The sequence below is a fragment of the Siphateles boraxobius genome, unplaced genomic scaffold (assembly GCF_051911475.1).
Source record: "Siphateles boraxobius isolate OS27281-9 unplaced genomic scaffold, OSU_SipBor_1 25, whole genome shotgun sequence".
Classification (NCBI taxonomy): Eukaryota; Metazoa; Chordata; class Actinopteri; order Cypriniformes; family Leuciscidae; genus Siphateles; species Siphateles boraxobius.
In genome coordinates, this window is record NW_027508866.1 from 14877501 (window position 1) to 14902716 (window position 25216).

Consider the following 25216-nt stretch of genomic DNA (forward strand, 5'->3'; position numbering starts at 1 on the left):
AGAGAGAGAGAGAGAGAGAGAGAGAGAGAGAGAGAGAGAGAGAGAGAGAGAGAGAGGTTCTGCATGCCAAGGGGCCGTTTGAAAATTACCAACATAATAGAAAAGCAGATTGATGGATGTAGTTAAGGGACGTTTAAATTTTTACAAGAAATAAAATTTCCACAATAAAATAAAATGTAATTTGTTATATAATATATGTGATGCATGTTTATATCAAATATATATATATATATATAGGGTCGTTCGGATTTAAAGTGTGTCTTCTGTGTAATACTATGTGATTTTTATTATTTTAAAACTGCTGTAGGAAAGGAAATGCACAAATACATTTTAAAGTTCATGTTAATGTGAGCATGGTCAGATTTCTACAGATAATATATAAGAGTTTCACATCATGTTCATTTAAAGGTAGACCGGTTTAAACTAGTCCCAGAATCAAACAATTCCCACTTGAACATCTCAAACATTTGTTTAAAGTCCTCAAAGTATAAATGTGAAAAAGTAAAAAAAGACTGTCCATAATTTTGCTGATTTTATTTTTTTAAATCTATAATCTACAGGTATTTTTTAATTTACTTTGTAATGTTACTTATTATAAATAGCCAAAATAGCTTATTTAGCAATATTTTTCCACTACATGTTCAGACTTTAAAAGCTCAACACTAGATGTCACCATTTAACAAAAATATGCCCAGAATTTCTGCAGATCACCCAGTCAAATGTAATTCCATAAAACCACTGGAATATACCTATTCAGTATTTTACAATTATTCTGTTATGTTTCATAATACTTAAATCTTATTATCACATACCTTACAACAGTAAACAATGCATATTTTTTTACTCTTCTTTTAATCTATCTAACACTAGAGGGAGTGATTGCTTTTGAAAGTCACTTGCCCCTCGCCAGACAAAATGTGAATTCGATTCATTTCCGACATTTAGAATTTTCTTATAACTATTTTTTTCAAACTCATCCTATGCCGTTTATCTGAGTCGCACTCATTTTATTTATAGTGTTTATTGTAATACTTTCGATTTTAGAAAATACATCTTATGCTCGCTCTCCTCACAAATCAACTGGTTCTTATTTTTGACTGGCATGTAGGCTTTGATGACTAGTGCATCTTTGAGCCTACATTCAGCATGAGGAAAATATTTAAGTACTGTTCAAATCTGATAGGCCTATACTGGAATTGATAACTTGTAACTTGTAATGGAGTCATTTTCACTAGTAATGTATCTCTATTTTAAGTAAAAAAGGGGTGTATACTTTCTACCCAAAATTTGGGTTTGAATAAGTTTAGAATTTAAGTTGTTATAATTTTTGATTCTTTTAATGGTTGTGGAGATGTAGGCTGATGTTTTTGGGTGTGGCTCATATTTACGTTTGTTTTGTGAATGCAATGTCCAAACTTGGTAGTTATTACACATGGAAAAAAAGGCAGCCTGTGAAAACATGCCAGATTTTGGGTCATTGATCTCAAGGTGAACACATTAACAGTGTCTGATATATAGTTTTTAAATATCTTGGATCTGTTCATTACTTGTATTCATTTTGAAATGTGAGAGACGACAGATGACAATTGTTTGTCCCAAGTTCATGACAAGGAGCTCTGGGGCCATAGTGGATCAAAAGAAACCGAAATGACTTTTAGGGGAGCCTCAAGGGCGACTATATCAGGGCAATGTGCTATGAAACTCTTACAGTGCAATAGTGCAATATAAATATAGATCTACATAAATAATCTTGCATATTTAATATTCACCGGGGGCTAGAAGCAGGGACTTGCCTACTTGCTGTGAGGCAACAGCGCTAACCACTGAGCCCCTTTCAGATCCCAAAACAAGCAATGCTATCAGATGCAAATATTCGTGCTTCAAGTCAAGGCTCCAGATGCTCCCAGGATAAAAAACAAAACAAAAAAAAAATAAAAAAAACCTTTTAGCTAATGTTAGACTCAGTACCTTAAACCAATCATGAAGATACATATTCTCCAGAACGAGTCTCTTTGTGGTTGAGAGTCCAAACAAGCGCAACTCATGTATTCTATGCAAAATACAAGAGAGATGTCTGATTATTAGCTTATACTTTACATTGGCTCTCTTTAAAGCTATTGGTCTTTTTTTGTATGATTTAGAATTTAAATTGTCCTTCTTTCTTCATATGCAGATCTCACCTTGTGAGAATAAGAATGCATTACCTGGTTATTTTGATTGATTGCACTCAAATCTAATATCCTATCATTTGAAATTATATAATTTGCTGTATCATGTTTATCGAGGTCTGTATATATAGCCACGCAAAGCAGTGTTTGACACTTTAAAGCGAATGAGACACACTGAGGGGTATATTGAGGTAAGCACAATTTTTATGTCTTAAATTACATGAACAGTTGGAAGGTCTTAAAGTGACAGTGCCAAATATACCTACTGCTGTCTGTGTCATTAATGTTAATCAAACAAGAAAAGAAAAAGAGAAAATCACTCTCTGCTCTGAATAACTTTGTTGAAAATTCAAAACGAATGTAGAAAGAGCACAGAAAAGTGAATTTGTCTTTTGTTAGAGAATGAACATCCAGAAGATCAATAAAAGCGTCCATGTTTTGTCAGTGTTCAGTAGTCGAACACTATAATGGGTAAATGAGGAATCCACTGAAAGTGCTGAGGTTATCTGGACTGTCATAGATGGTGTAACGTGGCCGGAGCTTCATGCAAACTACATCACCCACTTCCAGCTGCAGGACAGCTCCATTTGATGCATATCGGTGCTGATCGTGGTTAAGCCATTGACCCACTGACACAATATTCTGCCCATTTTTATATAAACTTGCACCCGTTGACTGGCTGATTTGAACAGCACATACAGTGAATCTGAAGTAGTAGACTCCTTTTACTGGTGCCGTGAAGAGACCTGCCATTGACAAAACTGTCAGATCAAATGTAAAATGGGTCTGATAAAAAAAGGAAAGACATTGGCTATAGCTTAAAGTACCTGTTATTGAGTTGTAGTTATTACCAATATTTGTGAAGACATAGTTGAATGCCAGTGTGATCTCAGTAGTGTGGGGGCCTAAATTGCCACGGATCCCTAAATCAGCTGAAAATGCCACTTTAGGTTGTTCTGTGGACAAACGTTCAGAGTGCGTTAAAAACACACGTTCAGAGTTATATTTATTGTGTATTAAATACGGATCGTAAATACCTTAAATGTTTAAATAAAAAGGTTTACCTGCATTTTCTCTCTTTAATGCTTCCAGCTGGTTTCACTGACCTTCATTTGCTCATTTAGCCCTAAAATTATTCAAACCATTAATTCTAGCTGAAAATATATCTATTTAATATTATTTCATGGAGCATAGGATGCAATTCCTACAGTGTGTGAAATGAAGCTCTTCATTATTTATTTCCTCCCATACCGGAACATATCAAGCTTCTTAATAAGGCTTTTGAATTTTAATTTTCACCGATTTTGTTACATTATTCCAATTTGAAAACTGGGCGGCATTCTAAATACACGTTTGAGTACCTGCATTCTCTTTCTTCAGCTCCAGTATTTGTTCTGCCATTTCTATAAATGAGATTCATTATTCATTTCTATTCATTATGAGTCTACTTATTTAAATGACTTATGTAATGTTGCTTTGTATTGTATAGTGTTTATCGAAAATGTTTATTTAAAGATAAGTATCAGAAAAAGCAGATACTAACTTGAATTGTCGTTCATCACCATTTCCAACTTGACTCTGAGCTCCACCATCATGTCTCTTACATCTCTCACCTCATTCCAGATGTTTGGCTGGTTGTTTCCTTCTTGCAGATCAGTTTGTCCTTCAGTGAGTGACAGACAGCACAGCATCAGCAGAGCAATACTCACCTTCATCCTGATAGTCAGAGACAGAAACTCTTAGGTTTATGAAAATAACACTTTTGGACTTTAAGGTAGTTAATCATTACAGTTTATTATTGACACAGATATTTCGCATCCAATTGAATTGCAGAAAGTAACCGGAAGTGTAAAGTTCTGTTTCTGTTTCTTAAAAGGGCTTTTGAGTTTGTAACTGCGTGGCTGAATTCTACAGACTTTAAGTAAAAAAATGACAATATAGAATAATTTCTCTAAATCGACCAAAAGAAAAATCTAAATAAATATGATGTTTATCTTTTCCTATTTGTTTTCTTCCTATTTAAATTTCACAAAACAATTAGACCTATTGTAAATGGCTTTATCAAATTTGAAATGTATTAGGAATGCTTAAAGCTGAAAGCATATTCCTCCCCAGCTTATATCTGAACTCCATCATAGTTTCTCTCACAACACAATTGTATTTCCAGAATTTTTGCCGTAATTTTGGCACCTCAGAGCAACAGAGCGAGGAATTATTTTCAGAAAGACAAAAAACTCTAAGGTTGCGTTAAAACAACACACAGTATCATTTTTTTGTTTGTTTGTTTGATTGGTTTGGTTTCTGGATGTTAATCATCACTATTGACTCACATGTTTCTCATCTGTGTCAATACAAATACAGAATCAAAATTAATCCAAAGTCTAGATGTTCTGTTCGTTTCTTGAGTTTCTGTCTGGATAGATTCAAATAAATTATTAAATTATTTTAAGTAAAACAATGATATAGTGTAACATAAGAAGCAGAGATGTAGAAATGAATCACAGTCATTATAAAATGAAAATAAAAGTAAAACGACCCTGCAGTGGGCAGAAATAATCTGGTTTAGTGTCACTAGGTGTCGCCCTTTTACTACAAATGATGGTCAGTCTGTCACTCTTGGGAGTTTGGGATTGGCAGAAGATGGTGTATTGGATGCTCTTAACACTTATCTTGTATTTACTTATGGATATTATTTGTTTGATTTACACTTGTGCTATACACACATGTAGGGATTCAAATCAGATGCATATTCTTAGTGACACAATTATTATTATTTTTTAAATGAAAATGAATTGGGTTAAATGACAACTTGCTATTCACTTGGAATGCAAACTGTCTTTTAAAATATAATAATATTATATTTTAAATTATATAAAAAATATCTTAATATGAAATATTAATTTAAAACATTTAGTTCTACTTCATGTTAAATAAATACTTTATTTAACAGAAATAAAAAGAAAGAAAGAAAGAAAGAAAGAAAGAAAGAAAGAAAGACATTTTCATTTATATTTCAGGGTTAAAGTACCTCAGTAAGATTAAAGGGTTAGTTCACCCAAAAAATTAAATTCTGTCATTTTTACTCACCCTCATGTCGTTCCAAAATTCGTAAGACTTTTATTCATCTTCGGAACACAAACAACACATTCACATACAAACATTCATCATCCGTTCAGTTGTGGTAAATGGAAGCTCAAGCATCTTTGCTTATCGTGCAAGAAACCAGTGAGGTTTATTCTCATTTTACGCAGCACGTTTGAGCTTCAGAACGAACCAATGAGGTGTGTTCTCGCACGACAAGCAGGTTCACTGATCAATGTGTATATGTGAATAAAAGCCTAAATTAAATATGTTCATATAAAGTGACGAGTCTCTTCAGAAAATGGACTAAACCATTTGGATTAGTTTTTCGATCTTTTTGCAAGTGAAAGTTGCGTAGCTATCAACTTAGGAACAAACAGCTCTCAGATTTCATCAAAAAGATCTTAATTTGTGTTCCGAAGATGATCGAAAGACTTACTGGTTTGGAATGACATGAGGGTGAGTAATTAATGACATAATTTATTTTTTTGGGTGAACAATCCCTTTAAGCTCCAAAGCCTGCAGAGAGGTTTTAGTAGCAGGCCATTTCATGAAAATGGGAATAGCTTTATGCCACCCTTGCCTGTTTGGCTATTATCAGGTCTGTCAAATGTCTAAAAAGAGTCTGCCTAATGCTGTGCCAGTGTCATCACAGTGCTGCAGTCAAGTGCACTTTTCTGCCTGCCTGACGCCCTCGAGACACAAGCACAGCTCTTTAAAATGCAGGGAGTGTTGCCAGGACTGACTGCAGCAAAATACTCTAAAACTCTTTATGTTTCTTCATTTTGTGTCCCACTTTGTCAGCCAATTACACATTATTGTGCAGAAGCCTCTTCTGGGCCCAAAACCTCAGGTTTATTTCTCTGGAATGGAAAGGGCTGCTTTTTTGTTTGTTTTTTGTTTACCTTATTTAAATTAAAATAACTTCTTCATATTCTTTTATACTTAAACCACTTGTAGCATCCAGACAGACAGACAGACAGTAGAGAGAGAGAGAGAGAGAGAGAGAGAGAGAGAGAGAGAGAGAGAGAGAGAGAGAGAGAGAGAGAGAGAGAGAGAGAGAGAGAGAGAGAGAGAGAGAGAGAGAGAGAGAGGTGATTGTAAGCATTATACAGGTTCTGAGGGGAAAGAAAAATAATAATTGCACAATCACTGGATTTCCAATTAAAAACTTTTGATGTGTTCTCCTAACCCAATCAAAACCAAATAGGCAGATATTATTGAAGCTTTAGTCTTCTGTTAAATCACAAAGTAGCAATGCACTTTTTTATAAAGAAAGATTTACCATTGGTTTCACAGATGTGGATATATATGTAAATAATTACTGAAACAAACATTTAAGTTTGAAAGGTATAGAAAGTAAATTGACTGCATATTAAGGTGGCATCTAAAAGTACACAAATTAGTTTACTGTGAATTTCTGAGATGTGTTTGAATTATATTTTGAATCCAGTGCTTCATTTATGAGATGTGAGGCATTTTGCAATTTGTATACTCAAGACTTTAGGATATCAGCCATAGAAAATCATCATATACTCCATATTCTGTATGGCTGTTTAATCTTGTGAAAAATTTGGAAAACTTTCTTGATATTTGTAATGGTAATTTTACAGACTTTAGTACCATGTTTTAAAGATGTTGGGTTTAAAATATTATTCATGTTGTTAGGTGAATGGAAAATAATAAAATTACATATATTATTATTATTATTATTATTATTATTATTATTATTATTGTTAGGAGAAGAAGAAGAAGAAGAAGAAGAAGAAGAAGAAGAAGAAGAAGAAGAAGAAAAAGAAGATTGCAATACTTTATTGTTCTGACTTTGCAGTAACAACTTTTCTTTAATAATTGTATATTGCCTGTTCTTTCACTAAATGATGTGATCATATCAAAGTTGTATCGATATAAAGAGCAAAGTCATTTGGGAAGGCTAGTAGCCTAGTTATTATTGAAAGATGTTATATAGGAATGGAACATATATAAATATATATGGAATAAATAAATACATGTGTCAGACTGGGTTGCATTTTTTGCGAATATTTCATTAACTTAATTTATACTTTGTGCTGTTTTTAACACACAAAAACTAAAATTCTATTAAAAATAAAATATACACCTGTAGTTACACAACTCAAACAGCAGATGAGCGCAAGTGAGCCACTCTGAAACCCCTCCTCCCGGGCGGGTCTTCCCTGGTTAGACCCTCCCGCTTCCCGTCGCATATCCTCCCATTTTTTCCCCCTTCTCCAGGCCCCACCCGACCATCTGCCACAGGCCTGACATTTCCTGCACTCCAGCTGCCAGCCCCGAGTTTATTCTCTTCCTGCTTTTCTGTAGCTAACAGGATGAACGGATCCCATTCATCCATCGCCCCCCTCCCTTCTCTTTTCCTTTATTCAATCTCCCGGGAAACAAGCAACTTTGAGGCAAAAAAGAATACCGCATAAACCCGCATGCTGTTCTCGCGCCAAGCGTAAAGGTATTGTTTGAGTTTAAAGGGACACAATGCAAACACTTTTGACTCATGGAAAAACAGAGGTTTTTCTAACCTCAACGACATAACAACATGACAAATGATAAACACTATCTATCTATCTATCTATCCATCTATCTATCTATCTATCTATCTTCTTTTATTTTATTTTATTTATTTATTAAAGAGAGAACGTTTGGTTATTGGGGAGTTAATACAAGATGGATCAGGTTTTCTTCACATTTTGTTGAAATTCTAGGTCAGTCCCACCCCCTCACTTTTGGCATACAGAGTAAGTCCACTGCTCAATACCTTTTAAGGGAAGAAAAGAGTCAGAGAGAAACATGAGCACAGACAGAACTAATAATGTTATACATTAACTCTGTGTGGATGAAAACACAGAAGTGAATGTAACAAGAAAATGTGTCTCTTTTTTGTGTTATCATACAAATGGAATGTCAATGTTATCTGCTGTTGTACGTGTCCTTGAGAAAGACAAAAGTGAAAAACTGTCCCGTGAGCAAAGCTTTGCTGAACATACACTGCTTTACATTCTTTTCTTGTTTTGAGTGTACATGTGATGATTATTAGAGTCTGCTGATGTCTGGAATGATCATGTGGTTCTAGTTTATACCACTGAGTGTTGAAACTCAATTAGTTTGGGATTTTTCTTCTGTTTGTCTTTCCCTCCACTTTTTTAGCAGTCAGTAGGGGGAGCTATTGAACTATGGATGAGTGCTGTTTGTGTCTCCCCATGAAAGTTTCGGCCATTTCACAGATGTTTTATAACTTAAACTCCTATCCTCTATGTTAATAATATACCACAGTACTTGCATCAAGTGATAGGTATTTTATTTAAAATCATTCATTATCCTGCCCAACCCCTCCCCCCATTTGAATCATGCTTAGTCACTCACTAACAGGCACACTGACACATATTTGGCTTGGAAGAATGAAAGAAAGGAGGTTTAAGGGGGGGCTCTAAAAGGGACAGACATGTTGACTGCCATAGCACTTTGTACAGCAGTTGTGGATTAGTTAATTCAGCCATCTGTCTCATTCTCTCTTTCAACAATTGTGTGTGTGTGTGTGTGTGTGTGTGTGTGTGTGTGTGTGTGTGTGTGTGTGTGTGTGTGTGTGTGTGTACAACTATCTTTGTGAGGACCAGTTTGAGTTTTAGACCATTGGAGTGAGGACAAAGAGAGTAAAGTGAGGACATTTTGGCCGGTCCTCACTTTCTGAGACCCCTTTAAAGGCCTGTTTGAGGGTCAAGACTTGGTTTTAGGGATAAGGTTATAATTAGGTTAAGGGTAGGTTTAGGGTAAGGGTTCGGGTTAAGCACTTAGTTGTGATGAGTAAGGTTAGGGTAAGCGGCTAGAGATTGCATTGTGTCAATGAATGTCCTCATAAAGATAGATGTTCAAGTGTGTGTGTGTGTGTGTGTGTGTGTGTGTGTGTGTGTGTGTGTGTGAGATAGAGGGGTGGGTTCCCCCCTTATAAGAATGCCAATAGATGCAGCTGCTTGTTTTTGACCCCTGTATTGTCAGGTTATTCCTAACAGCTGTCAGATTGTGTCTGGGTGAGAATGGGTAAAATGTCACAAGGAAACTACTGGAAAAGAATAATAAGTTCTGGTCTTTTGTTTTCTTATCCAAGTAGCTTTTTGCTGTTGGTAAACAAGCCATGTGTAGGCCTTGTCACATGTCTTAAAGGGATAGTTCGTCATCCTAAAAAGAAAGGAAAAATATTTTTTTCCCAATGCTGTTCCAAAACTGTATGACTTAGTTTCTTCTGTGGAATACAAAGAAGAAATGTTGGGAAATGTCTCTTTTTTTTTTATTATTATTTTTTTTTGTATCCATACTATGGGCACTAATGTTATTTGGGTCTCCAACGTTCTTCAAAATATCTTAATCTTAATTTTTAGGTGAACTATACCTTTAAGTAATATTCAAAATATCTATCTGGTGAGTGTTGTGAGTTGGACTAAACAAAACCTGAATGCTCTTATATAACCATTTTGGTCTCATGAAAATCAACCTCCATTTGTTATCCATCAGGCTTCGAATAAGTGTTTGCATTCAGGGTCACATATTTTGCAAATAAAATACAGTATTTGCATTCACAATGTTGCGCCCAGCTGTGTTAGAAGAGGGTTAGGCCTATACGTGATTTTGTTTTATTATCATATGTTATGTGTAAAACATTTTACTCTGTTAAAATGTGGCCTTTTATATGACTAATAGCATTGTTTGCCTTAAAATAAATAGTTTTAAAAATGGGGCTCTGGATGTCTGAGAGTCCACCACAATCTGCTCTTTCATTCCTTTGCAGTTTTATTGTGAGGACAGTTGGGGGCACTCCAGTATCATAGTATGTCTGTATACGCTGATAAAGGTGTGTTTGTCCTGTGTCTCCTGTTTGTTCCTGTTATTCAGTAAAGACCTTGGAAAAAGAGTCCTGCTGTTTAGAGTCTGTAAACTCTCTTATCAGTGTAGGCCACTGCCATATTATGTGGGATGTGGGAGGATGGGAGCAAGATTAGGACAACCATACTGGGATGGATGGAAGTGTTTTGGGTATGAGGTGAAGGCTACTTGTTTAGTTTATCGGCTTAGGCCCAAAAGAGAGAAACCATTTATCTTAAAGCTTCTTAGAGCAAGTTACAACTCAAACTGGTAAAGACTGATTGTGTGTGAGAGGAGAGAGCAGGAAAGGAGGGAGGAAAAAAGCATGAAAGCATCTAATCCACTTATTCTGCTGGAGATGTGGGACTACACTGGTAATCTGGGACTCTGTATGAGAGCTTTGTCTGAGCGTGAAGAACAAGAGGGTCTCATGTTTCTCTGCAGAGACACTGCAATGTCCTTTATGTAATGCTGCATGTCCTTTCATCTCTCTTTGCTTCTATCCATATTCATTTCCCTCATAGAAAGTGTGTGTACACTTAAACCACATTTGAATTGCCTTTCAGTAGATAACAGAAATACAAACTAAGTGACATGTATACAGAGTGATACTTTGTTTTTTTATAAACTTTAAAAATATATATTTTAAGTCTGCTGGTTCCAAAGTTGTACTTGTTTATCTATTTATTTATTTATTCTAATAAAAAGCATGTTATGCTCAAGTTCATGCAGGTGAAAGTTTATCACATTAAAACAATAATAACTTTAATAATATAAGTAATAATATTGTAAAAAAAAAAAATTTGTAAACTGTTTTTCTTTACATGGATGTCTTTAAAAAAGTAAATTTCTGTCTGATGCAATGGCATTTATACTTTTTTTGAGTCTTGAATTACTTTTTGAGGCTACCTTATTTTATATTAAGATATAAACTAATGCATGCATGTTTGTGTATGTTTAACAACACAGTTTTGCACACAAACTACACAGCCTTTCTGCTACTGCAGTCCACATGTTTCTGCCAGCTTTCTAAAGCCCCATGAGTGTTTTTCTGAGTGACTGAGCACATCTGTTTCTAATCAAGCCATCCTACCCCACATTCCTGTGTGAGAGTTATGACTTCTTGTCTCCCACACTTTCATAAGCAAAAAATGGCATGCAACTTGACTGTGTATATGATGAATTCAAGTTGCTTATAATTTAACTGGAAGAATGTTTCCTTTGACCCCCCCCCCCTTCCCCTCCCCCCTTCCCGGTTGATGAGTCATAGTTTTTCCTTCCTCTTCACAATTACTGACCAGTTGAGAAAACAGAAAAGGAGAAAGAGAAGTGCTGTTGACTAACCTGTGTTGTTGTTGGTTTTTAAGCGTTTAACATTATAGACCATTTAGGTGTAGTTTCCTGTCTTGACCAGTAGAGGTTAGTGTTGTTTTGTGAAGAGCATAAGCGATTATTATTGTGTGTGTGTGTGTGTGTGTGTGTGTGTGTGTGTGTGTGTGTGTGTGTGTGTGTGTGTGTGTGCACGCGCGCATGTGTGTTGGTAGGTCAGCTGTAGTAATGCGGTGTGTCCTGTAGTAGTCACCATTGCTGAGAAAAAATGCACTAGGAGCTGTCACTGTAAATGAAGATTTTCACGATTTTAGCCAGGTGGTGCTCTTGTTGCTTGGAGTTTAAACGGAATCAGTCAGGTTAAAAGCATCTAACCTGTTCAGATATCAGATATTATTTTCCCTCCTTTCAGAAGTTAAATAGACACATGGTGGGCGCTGTTTAGCATTATCTCTTTTGTTCCTCTCACTTTTGGTTTATTAAGGCTAGATTCCTTGACTTGAAACACAATGAAATTATCTTTAGTTAATTATTCTGAAGGTAAAATGATATATATATATATATATATATATATATATATATATATATATATATATATATATATATATATATATATATATATAGGCTATTTTCACCTTTTTTACGTTTACAAGATTCAATTTTTTTCAAAGTTTAATGTAATATAAGTTTAAATGAATTAAACATCCAAATTGATTGTAGGGCAGCATTTTTCTTTAGTGTATGTATTTGTGCTTCACGTGGAGCCTCATTCTTGAATCTGGGGAAATATGCCCACTAGATGGGGTATAGGACCTATACTGTAAGAAAGTGCCGATGTCATGTGGAAGAGACCATCAGAGAAATGTTGTGGGGGAGTTTTGCCTGAAAGTGTGTCAGTAGGGGAAGAATATCAGTGTAGAACAGCCATTGAAAGCGAGCAATGAGAGAAAAGGGGAGAGGGAGTGCTTGCTTCAAATTTGATTGTGCTTTGTAAAGCAGGGCGGGAACATTGTTTGTCCTGTTTCCAGGTTATGAGGCCAAAGCATAAATCTATTGCTATTTAAGTCATGGCTTTAAGCACATGGGATATGCATGTAATATAATAATTTTATGTGTATGGCTCCATAAAAGCTTTTAAATATTAATCATTTTGGTGAAGATTTCTTCTCTAATTCATCGAGGAGGAGAAAGTTTTATCGTGTAACCTATTTATGATCAAAAGCTATATAAAAGCCTCACTGTGAGAATTTATTGCTGTCTGTTCTGAAACATTCATAATCCTGTGACTGTGGTTCTATTGGGATTTTCATTTTATTGTATGTATGCATGTATGTATGCATGTATGTATGTATATATATATATATATATATATATATATATATATGTGTGTGTTTGTGTGTGTTGTTTATTGTTATTATATATATGTATATAATTAATTGTATGTATATATATATATATATATATATATATATATATATATTTACAATGGACTATCTATATATGAATATACAGTATAGTATAGCATGGATGAAGGCCGTCAGGTAAAGGAGGATAATGATGTGCCATCTGTTTTCATTACAGTATTAGAGTAGCTTTCAGCCTCCTTGCAGTCACATGATCACTAATCATCATGTTTGTGTTTATGGCCTCCCTAAGATATCTGGATGGCAGACATGATGGGGTGAATGGGCCTGATGAGCCAGATTGGAGTCTTTATCAGATTACTGACCCTATTAAACGATCTGCACAGCGCAGTGCCGGATGCAGCATTGGCTGTGATCGTATCTCAACCTTGCGAGAGGTCAGCGTATTAGAGATTTCGGTAACACTTTAAAATAAGGACTCAGTTGTTTACATTAGTTAATTAATTAACCAACATGAACTAACAACAATCAATATATTCTTACAGCAATAGTTAATCTTTGTTAATGTTACTTAATTAAAAAAATGTCATGTTAGTTCACAGTGAATTAATTCATGTTAACAGATAGAACTTTTGTTCTTAAAAATGTATGATTAAATGCTGAGATTAACATGAACTTAGATAATAGATTCTTGAAGTATTTTTCAGTGGTAGTTCATGTTAACTAGCTAACTTATGTTAACAAATGAAACCTTTCTGAAAAAATGTTACTGATATTTCTTAAAATTAAAAATTATTATAACCATTAATAATAATATTAAAATAATAGTAGTAGTAGTAGTAGTTGTTGTAATTTTCAGTCCATAAACACTCTTAGTATTTAATCGAGTTAGGGGAGATTTTGTCCAAAATCTACATAGATGATAGACCCGGTTTCACAGACAAAGTTTAGATTAAGACAGAATTAGGCCTTAGTTCAATTAGGGCATTTAAGTAGCTTTTTTAAAGGGCCGTAGGAAAAAAAAAACATTACTGATGTGCATTTTGAGACAAAATAATGGCACTGACACATTTTAAGATATGCCAGTGCAATTTGCTTTCAGTTCAAACAGTTCAAACATGCATATTAGTCTGCGACTAGGCTTAATCCTTGTCTGTGAAACAGGGAGATGGATAGATAACATATACAGTCTCTCCATAGATATTCATTTAAAATCTTCGGCAGTGTTCCTGTGCTTTCTTTATCAGCCAGAATTCGTGGACACTGGCTTGTTTTGCACATAAACAAAGTGCTATTCTTGGGTTAAATAGATGTAATCCTAGGCAGGATCTGAATCTTAACTCCTTTTCTATGAGAGAGCGTGCGTTTTGTTGCAATAATGGCCACATTAAAGCTACAGGCTGAAATGCTAATGTATTCCAAACTGCATCCTCCTCCTGGACACACTTCCCTTCTCTCACAAAATCCGGATGCCTTTCTATCCCTCCCCCAGCTTTGTATCAGAGAACAAAGGCTGAGCGTGTGTGTTTTTCCTGGTAAGAAAATGTCCCCACAAAAAGATGGCAATATCCAAAATCCTTATCCTTGTGAGGACACTTTTTGGTCCACTTGAGGACAATTCTCAATCTAGAATTGTCCAATCTAGGGGATACAATTTACAGTTTGTATAGTATAAAAATTATTATGCCTATGGAATGTTCCCATAAAACATGTATGTCCCAAAAACTCAACATTGTGTGAATAAAGTCTATAGGTTATATACTGTGGCAAAATGCCATCAGTTTCTAAATGAAAGGGACACACACACACACACACACACACACACACACACACACACACACACACACACACACACACACACACACACACACACACACACACACACACACACACACACACACACACACAATCATAATAGCATTGTGTTCACACAAGTACTTAATTCAAAATTTTTGCAGAAAATACCTGCCTTACTCCAGTACTGATCTGAGTAATACTTTAGAGTAGACTCGAAAGTTTAATCTCAAACTTCAATATAATGTTCCCATATTTAGTATTGTGTTTAAAATGTCTCTTTACAGTTTTTTTTATTCGCTTTGGTACTATTTTCACAAGTAAGGTGTACATTTTCAAAACTCTTAATACAAAAATCAAAACTGATCACACTTGTAACGCAGCTAGTCATTCTTTCAAAACCTGATATAATGCTTTTAGTCAGTTGCACATGTTTTCAGTCCACATAATCATTGTTTCAAACACAAATTATTGTAATATGTAATGAGAACATTTGGTTTAATCACCGAAACACAACAGTATGATCTTCTTTCAGTTTAGTACTTTTAACAATCAGTTCATCCAACAGCAAACAATGCAAGATACATGTTTCAAATCGGCCTTAGAAGTGCTAAAATTAATATGCTACAGTACTATAAAAGACAGATTGCACAGTTTTCACATTAGGCAATACACTTACATTACCCAACATTTACATAATCTGTAATTTCCAAAATATCCATCCTATGTGTATATCAAGTGAAGGATCAATGAAGACATCCTCTACAATCATTTGAGCAAATTAGTTTTTATTTTTCAGATATAATTGTAACATCGGTATACTTTCTATAATGAAATGTAACGTAATGAGAACAAAACATAACATGTAGTGCACACATTACATTAATTTGGATCAAGCCTGTCTTGAGCATTTGGCCATAGATTCTCGTCCACATCACAATGAATGTTATCATTGTTCATGCACCTTGGGAAAAACCTTTTGGCGTGACGAATCCATGCTTGACATTGGTCTACACTGATGTCATCACATGCTTCATCCATGGCCTGAAAGAGGGTGGCACGCTCAAGGGGTCGGCGATCATAGACCTTCCACCTCCATGCTGAAAAAAATTCCTCAATAGGGTTGAGGAAAGGAGAGTATGGAGGCAGGTAGAGGGTCATGAATCGGGGATGGGCCTGAAACCATGCTTGAACTACCTCTGCATGGTGGAACCTGACATTGTCCCACACAATTACATAGGTGACCCTTTCACCTTGACAGGCCGGCTCAATTTCATTGAGAAACTCAATAAGATGTGCAGCATTATAGGAGCCAAGTAATGGCCTATACGTCCTACGACACCATCTTCAGAGATAGCTACGCACATGGAGATGTTTCCTCCACGTTGTCCTGGCACTTGAACTGTGGCCCGTTGGCCGATGATGTTCCGTCCACGGCGACGAGTTTTGGCCAGGTTAAAGCCCGCTTCATCAACAAAAATGTACTTGTGATGGTTCACATCAGCGTCAAGCACCATAACCCTCTAAAAAATATATTTTGGTTAGTTCTTTTTACAGTGTTGTTCCATATACATATGACATAAGTGATGCATCAAATAGTAACAGTAATACAATATATAGTGCTGTACCTGAACATACTCAGCCCTTAGTTGTTTCACCCGGTCATTGTTTCTCTCAAAAGGCACCAGGTAAATTTGTTTCATTGATACCTGGTGCCTCTTCAAAAGGCGGCCTACTGTTGGTAGGCTGATGGATGCCACATTGGCAAAGGTGTCATTGTTCTCCTCAATTGCCTGCTTTATTTCTGACAGCCGTATATCATTCCTGGCTCTCACCATTTCCACCACTGCCAACTCTTGCTGATCGGTCAGCACACGGCCGCGGCCACCACTATGGGGTTTTCTGTCAATTCTAAGCATAGAACAGAGTATACTGTCAATAAATCATACTGTACCAATACTGTAACATGTCTGATGAATTACATGCATTACAATTTACTGTAAATGTAATACTGTAGTATACGTCCTCCACACTTACCGGTTTTCTTGGCGAAAAGTTCGGATGATAGAATTGACAGTTGATCTTTTTAGATTTGGATCAACCTCTGCCATAGTAAGGCCTCGGTTCACCACATGATCAACGATGATGGCCCGGACTTCATTAGAGACAACAGTTCTGCCTCCCTCTCTCTGATGACCAACCCTTTGACGGGCTCCATGCCCACCTCTCTCACCTCTCTGACCTCTTTGCCCACCTCTCTCACCTCTCTGACCTCTTTGCCCACCTCTCTCACCTCTCTGACCTCTTTGCCCACCTCTCTCACCTCTCTGCCCACCTCTCTGACCTCTCTGCCCACCTCACTGACCTCTCTGCCCACCTCACTGACCTCTCTGACCACCTCTCTGACGGATTCCTTGTCCACGAGCTCTTCCAATTCCTTGCGGTCTATCCTGCTCCATGTTGAAAGAAATAGCTAGTGTTTACACCCCCACTTTTACAGTATATACTGTAGTGACCAATTGTGGTTACCACGGTGTGAAATCAATTAGCAATAACGAGTATTCATCATGTGTGGTTACACGTAATTTATATGTTTGTACAAACACACATTTTATTTCTGTAGTTCTCAAAATCCATATACTGTATATTGCTGAAATGAAAATCTATAGGTGTACCAAATGATTCATTGATTAACCATTAAGATCAGTTGGATTAAATAATAGACAAATGTATTAAACTGAACAAAAAGAGATGCAAATCAAAAGTTTGATAATAAGAGCTTTATGACAGGCAGTTACTGTGAATGAAACAGTTATGTAGATGAAACACTTATTTTGTGTTGTGAAAAGGATACTTTGTGATTTTGTGAATTGTACTAACACAATTGAAAACATGATAAAATGTTTGAAAAAAGTGCACTTTTGATGATCTGTTGTGATATTAGCACTAAGAGTTTTGAAAATGTACACCTTACTTGTGAAAATAGTACCAAAGCGAATAAAAAAAAACTGTAACTTTGTGACCTACTTTTATATCTCTATCTTCAGGGCAGAGTGATTTAAGTTTTATTCCCCAGGTATCCCATGCATTATACCAGAGAGTTTGTGCAAAATTCAATTAGTGTTTTGCTTTTTTTCCTGCTCGCATCCTAACACACTGTTCCTCACAGGGACGGAGTGCAAATGGAACTTGTACGCAGTCAGATCCAAGAATAGAAATTCTAGAGGCGACTCAGACTCATACAAGTTTACAGACATTATATTTACTCTCTTCTCCTTCTTCAAAATAAGGTACATAGTGCCATAGGCAAGTCAGTTTCACTAAAGAACAGCGGATAGAGGTACAGAGAGAATTAATGTTCAGGATCGCAGTGTCTTTGTCCTGGATCTGTCACAGTGTTGGGTTTGTGTTCCCCTGATGTCCACTAGATGTCCTCCTTTCCCACGGTGTCCTTCACTTATGAACTACATTTCCCACGATCCTTGTCTCATCATTGCACTCAGCTGTTTCTTATCACTGATCATTGCACTCAGCCAATTCCCCATTATCATTGTCGATTCCCTGTGTATATAACCCTGTCTGTTTCAGTATGTGTCACGGAGTCCTTGTATTATGTCCCCACACTTCCGTTATTTGTATCATACTGGTTCTCGTTTGTATTTTATGTTTTGGATTGCCTTATTGGACTTTTGACCCCTGCCTGGATGACTAAGAGTTTGGATTGCCCTTTTTTATTAAACTACTGCTTTTGGATTTTCTGCCTCCAGTGTGTGTTCCGTGACAGAAGGACTCCGTCACACAAGATCCAGCGGTATGTTTCTCAATATCTCTTCCCCAGCCACCGAGCGGGAGAGAAGGGAGTTTTTTAAGGGGACCCGATTAGTTAAGTTTCGTGGAACCCGTGGAGGTCGCAGTGGAGGAGGTGGTCGAGAGCCTGTTCACGTCCCGTCTGCCCAGTCAGAGACTGTTCACGTCCCGTCTACCCAGTCAGAGACTGTTCACGTCCCGTCTGCCCAGTCAGAGAATCTTCACGTTCCGTCTGCCCAGCGAGAGACTGTTCACGTTCCGTCTGCCCAGCGAGAGACTGTTCACGTCACGTCTGCCCAGCGAGAGACTGTTCACGTCACGTCTGCCCAGCGAGAGACTGTTCACGTCACGTCTGCCCAGCGAGAGACTGTTCACGTCACGTCTGCCCAGCGAGAGACTGTTCACGTCACGTCTGCCCAGCGAGAGACTGTTCACGTCACGTCTGCCCAGCGAGAGACTGTTCACGTCACGTCTGCCCAGCGAGAGACTGTTCACGTCACGTCTGCCCAGCGAGAGACTGTTCACGTTCCGTCCGCCTTCCTGGGCCGGGACTATCTGGAGCGTCTGGCTCGGATCCTGGACATGCCCGTGTCTGCTGTTCCAGAGCCGGAACCAGTGTCTGCTGTTCCAGAGCCGGAGCCGGAGGCAGAGCCAATGGCCGTTCCAGAGCCGGAGGCAGAGCCAGTGCCCATTCCAGAGCCGGAGGCAGAGCCATTGCCGGTTCCAGAGCCGGAGGCAGAGCCATTGCCGGTTCCAGAGCCGGAGGCAGAGCCAATGCCTGTTCCAGAGCCGGAGGCAGAGCCAGTATCCGTTCCAGCGCCGGAGGCAGAGCCAGTGCCGTCTGCCTTCTTGGATCTGGACTATCTGGAGCGTCTGGTTCGGATCCTGGACATGCCCATGTCTGCTGTTCCAGAGCCGGAGCTAGTGTCTGCTGTTCCAGAGCTGGAGGCAGAGCCATTGCCCGTTCCAGATCCGGAGGCAGAGCCAATGCTTGTTCCAGAGCCTATGCCTGTTCCAGAGCCGGAGGCAGAGCCAATGCCTGTTCCAGAGCCTATGCCTGTTCCAGAGCCGGAGACTGAGCCAATGCCTGTTCCAGAGCCGAAGGCTGAGCCAATGCCTGTTCCAGAGCCGGAGGCTGAGCCAATGCCTGTTCCAGAGCCGGAGGCTGAGCCAATGCCTGTTCCAGAGCCAGTGTCTGTTCCAGAGCCAGTGTCTGTTCCAGAGCCAGTGTCTGTTCCAGAGCCAGTGTCTGTTCCAGAGCCAGTGTCTGTTCCAGAGCCAGTGTCTGTTCCAGAGCCAGTGTCTGTTCCAGAGCCAGTGTCTGTTCCAGAGCCAGTGTCTGTTCCAGAGCCAGTGTCTGTTCCAGAGCCAGTGTCTGTTCCAGAGCCAGTGTCTGTTCCAGAGCCAGTGTCTGTTCCAGAGCCAGTGTCTGTTCCAGAGCCAGTGTCTGTTCCAGAGCCAGTGTCTGTTCCAGAGCCAGTGTCTGTTCCAGAGCCAGTGTCTGTTCCAGAGCCAGTGTCTGTTCCAGAGCCAGTGTCTGTTCCAGAGCCAGTGTCTGTTCCAGAGCCAGTGTCTGTTCCAGAGCCAGTGTCTGTTCCAGAGCCAGTGCCTGTTTCTGTGTTTGTGTCTGTTTTTGTGACTATTACAGTTCTTGTGGCTGTTCCTGAGCCGGTGTCTGCTGTTCCTGAGCCGGTGTCTGCTGTTCCTGAGCCGGTGTCTGCTGTTCCTGAGCCGGTGTCTGCTGTTCCTGAGCCGGTGTCTGCTGTTCCTGAGCCGGTGTCTGCTGTTCCTGAGCCGGTGTCTGCTGTTCCTGAGCCGGTGTCTGCTGTTCCTGAGCCGGTGTCTGCTGTTCCTGAGCCGGTGTCTGCTGTTCCTGAGCCGGTGTCTGCTGTTCCTGAGCCGGTGTCTGCTGTTCCTGAGCCGGTGTCTGCTGTTCCTGAGCCGGTGTCTGCTGTTCCTGAGCCGGTGTCTGCTGTTCCTGAGCCGGTGTCTGCTGTTCCTGAGCCGGTGTCTGCTGTTCCTGAGCCGGTGTCTGCTGTTCCTGAGCCGGTGTCTGCTGTTCCTGAGCCGGTGTCTGCTGTTCCTGAGCCGGTGTCTGCTGTTCCTGAGCCGGTGTCTGCTGTTCCTGAGCCGGTGTCTGCTGTTCCTGAGCCGGTGTCTGCTGTTCCTGAGCCGGTGTCTGCTGTTCCTGAGCCGGTGTCTGCTGTTCCTGAGCCGGTGTCTGCTGTTCCTGAGCCGGTGTCTGCTGTTCCTGAGCCGGTGTCTGCTGTTCCTGAGCCGGTGTCTGCTGTTCCTGAGCCGGTGTCTGCTGTTCCTGAGCCGGTGTCTGCTGTTCCTGAGCCGGTGTCTGCTGTTCCTGAGCCGGTGTCTGCTGTTCCTGAGCCGGTGTCTGCTGTTCCTGAGCCGGTGTCTGCTGTTCCTGAGCCGGTGTCTGCTGTTCCTGAGCCGGTGTCTGCTGTTCCTGAGCCGGTGTCTGCTGTTCCTGAGCCGGTGTCTGCTGTTCCTGAGCCGGTGTCTGCTGTTCCTGAGCCGGTGTCTGCTCCGCCCTGGCCGCCCGAGGGGTCTTCGCCGCCCTGGCCGCCCGAGGGGTCTTCGCCGCCCTGGCCGCCCGAGGGGTCTTCGCCGCCCTGGCCGCCCGAGGGGTCTTCGCCGCCCTGGCCGCCCGAGGGGTCTTCGCCGCCCTGGCCGCCCGAGGGGTCTTCGCCGCCCTGGCCGCCCGAGGGGTCTTCGCCGCCCTGGCCGCCCGAGGGGTCTTCGCCGCCCTGGCCGCCCGAGGGGTCTTCGCCGCCCTGGCCGCCCGAGGGGTCTTCGCCGCCCTGGCCGCCCGAGGGGTCTTCGCCGCCCTGGCCGCCCGAGGGGCCGCCCTGGCCGCCCGAGGGGTCTTCGCCGCCCTGGCCGCCCGAGGGGCCGCCCTGGCCGCCCGAGGGGTCTTCGCCGCCCTGGCCGCCCGAGGGGTCTTCGCCGCCCTGGCCGCCCGAGGGGTCTTCGCCGCCCTGGCCGCCCGAGGGGTCTTCGCCGCCCTGGCCGCCCGAGGGGCCGCCCTGGCCGCCCGAGGGGTCTTTGCCGCCCTGGCCGCCCGAGAGGTCTTCTTCGCCCTGGCCGCCCGATGGACTTTACGTCTCGCCCTGGCCGCCCGATGGACTTTGCGTCTCGCCCTGGCCTCCCGATGAACTGTGCGTTTCGCCCTGGCATCCCGATAGACTTTGTGTTTACCCCTGGATGCCCGATAGATTTTTTGTTTTGCCCCGGTCCCCGGTTAAACCCTCACTCCTTGTTCCTGTCTCCCTTCATGGACCTGGCCCACCTTCCCTCCCCCTGATCCTCCACCGTTCCACCTCCCTCCTGAACCTCTTGTATTATATTGTGTTGTGTTTTCTGTGTTTCTTGTTGTTGTCATGGAGCGTCTGGTAGCCGCTCCGTAGAGGGGGGGTTATGTCACAGTGTTGGGTTTGTGTTCCCCTGATGTCCACTAGATGTCCTCCTTTCCCACGGTGTCCTTCACTTATGAACTACATTTCCCACGATCCTTGTCTCATCATTGCACTCAGCTGTTTCTTATCACTGATCATTGCACTCAGCCAATTCCCCATTATCATTGTCGATTCCCTGTGTATATAACCCTGTCTGTTTCAGTATGTGTCACGGAGTCCTTGTATTATGTCCCCACACTTCCGTTATTTGTATCATACTGGTTCTCGTTTGTATTTTATGTTTTGGATTGCCTTATTGGACTTTTGACCCCTGCCTGGATGACTAAGAGTTTGGATTGCCCTTTTTTATTAAACTACTGCTTTTGGATTTTCTGCCTCCAGTGTGTGTTCCGTGACAGGATCACTCAAACTGTGTTTAAGAACAGATGGACCATTAGTGCACTCAGGCTTTACATCTGCACACATCAAACCTGGACTAAATATAGTCAGGGGATTGAAGGTGACGTCACATATCTCTTATATGACCGGTGTGACCTGTAAAATTGTGCATGAGACCACACGCATGTGCACTGTCACCACTGCCATAAACGCATATGGGCAAGCCTTATGCAGATATATTTTTAATGGCGTATTGAAACTGCAATACTGCCAGGCCCCACTAGTGTGCAGCACTAGTGATCACCTTTTTATTCTCCCCTCCTCACTCTTTTTCCTTTTGTCCTCTGATTCTATTCTATTCTCCCCTCTCCTCACCTGACATGTTTTTTCATCTGTAGCCCTTTTTCCCTTTCTAATGCTTTCACTGACGTCACTGTATTTTCTTTTCTTTGTTACACTGTAATCATTTTTATGATTCAAACTTTTGATGCTGTTGTGTGATTGTGGTTCTCCATGTATATCTGACCTAAATCAGACATCTGCTCCATCAGCTTTGGCTGCGTGACAGATTCTTGTCACACACATACAGCCAGCAAACTGTTAACCTTGGCAGTCAGGCGAGCCACTGCGGTTTTCCTTTCGAATGTCTCCACTAAACACCGTGTTAGCTTTCATGCAATCAGTCGGCTGTCAATCATCATCTCTTTTACCCTACGTAACCACCCCACCATACAATTCGCACATGGACCCATAGGATGGCATATCAAGGGTTAAAGACACCAACCCCACCCTTTCAGAATCTCACTGCGACCTATATAATCCAAAATGGCTGCTAGAGCTTCATACATGAAAATGTATCTCACCCCTCCCTTTCTTGTTTTCCATCCTTCTCCTTCTCTTCTTATTCTCTTCCTGCGTTCGTTAATTACTGGGTTTTGACTCAAAATCATTTTAATGTGCTTTACATTTAGTGGTCAGGAGCAGTTCTTTTTTCAGTGTAGCTCTGCAGGGTGAGGGTTTTGATTTAAATGGATATATGAGGATGCTGTCAGCTGATTTGAAGCCCCGTGGTCTCTGTCAGGAGCATGGTGTTAACAGCAGGCGCATTCGCTTAATGTGGGTGTGTGGTTCTGGACTGGTGTGTGATGATCAGTGTGTCTCACCGTGAGTTTCACTGCAGGGATGAGCTCTATTAATCCTTCGTCTCTGAGCTTAACACAGATCAGATCAGCAGCTTGGGTTATTTGTTTCTTTTTCTGGCACGTGTCGTTGGAAGTTCTGCTTCACAATGGCAAAAATGTGTGTCAGGGAGTTTTTAGCATCATTACTCCCCCTGTCAACTTCCATCGTCTGAACGAATGTTGTATTTATTTATGAATTGGTTGTATTTGCTTTGTGTTTGCATGAAAGTCACTGGACAAATGTAATTTTATTCCTTATGAAACTTAAGTCAATCTCAGTCTAACAACTAGAAAGTAGGCCTCTTTGGTCTCGTCTCTGCCTGAATAGATTTATTTTTGTATTGGTAATAGACGATTATCTCATATTAGTTTTACAGCAAACTTCGAGAGTTGAGTGACTTCTGAACAGGGGCGTCATGCAAGCCAAAATTCTGGGGGGGCACAATCTGAGACGTTGGAATTGTGTTCTGACGGGTGATATGGATCATGTTAGGGCTCGGGGTTTCTCCCCCTGAAAATTTTTAAATTCTGGCTGCTAAACATACCATTTCAATGCAGTTTGGGAGGGACAGAAATACCTTAACGGAGCTAGCAGCAGCCCTCCTCTATCTGAGGACTAAGTTAAAGTATCTATTTTGTAAGTTTATGTAAAAGACAGGTTGATGAAAGTAAGCTCAAATTCAAAAGCTTTTGAAGTCTACTTCATTAAAGCATGTTTACACACACACTTACTGTACACTTAGGCCTACTACACATGATTTTAAAAACAGTACCATTGCAGTTTTTTTGTTATGATTTTAAATTGGTATATGTGACCTAAGAACGATCTTACATTAAAGGTACATAAAGGTGCTGAGGTCTGACTTTATAGTGCTCTTAAATTAAGTTATTTTAATATTAATATGTGATGAAGGACTTTGAAAGAAGTTTGACAGATTTCAGTGCTGAATAAGGTTAACACTACCCCGTTTATTTGAAAATGGTTAATATTTGACAGAAATGTAAAAAAGTAATCAAATCAAATGTAATATGTAACATTACTTTAGTAAAATCATTGAAATACTGTAGTTACACTGCTCATTTTTATATTTTAAATAAGGAACTTGTAAATAGTAATTTATGAGCTAACAGAAAAGCTAGTAACTTGTAACTTGTACATTTAACCTACTATGGCTTATTGGCTTTGTATGGCAGGCAGTAACGTTAGCCAACTAGTTTACGGTTAGACTAGGCTAGCTATCGATAACGTTACAGTGACACAACTTAAGTGAATGCTCTGAATTGCAGCTAATATCAAATCCATAACTTTTTGATCAAGTTAAAATTTCCAGGTTAACCACAAATAATCCCACAACCTTTTAATGTCATCCGATAACTAATTCAATGCAGATTTGTTGCTTTGCCCACTTACCACTTCAAGACCATCTGTAAAACATTGCCAGCTCCACGTGCGAGTTGCTTGAACATACACAGCAAAGATTCTAGAGCGCTACGCACTGGCGCTCTAGATTTGATATACACAGACACTATATTAGGAAAAAGGGGCGGGCTGATGCTGACCGATTTATTACACATCAAGAAGAATACATTTGAGCCCTTATAGGCTCTGGTATTATGAAGCATAATAAAGTTGTGACAAAAGAATTACCAGGGATGAAAAATCTGAGGCCTCACTTTGAATGGCGCGACGCCACTGCTTCTGAGAAATGGTTAGTTATGGCTGTGCTTTGATAATAAATATCCATTTTATTAAAACATAAGAGGAAGATGATCTTATGACTGTTGGCATCTTAAGATAT

General features: G+C 40.2%; 1 protein-coding gene across 1 annotated transcript; it reads right to left on the reverse strand.

The window, feature by feature from the left end:
• Positions 1-2490: 2490 nt before the first annotated feature.
• On the reverse strand, positions 2491-3920 carry cbln17 (cerebellin 17). Its single transcript, XM_077242003.1, is given in 6 exon segments — positions 2491-2914; positions 2996-3124; positions 3233-3265; positions 3268-3294; positions 3530-3571; positions 3712-3920. Coding segments are annotated over 6 exon segments (687 nt in total). The 5' UTR covers positions 3884-3920; the 3' UTR covers positions 2491-2630.
• Positions 3921-25216: the final 21296 nt, after the last annotated feature.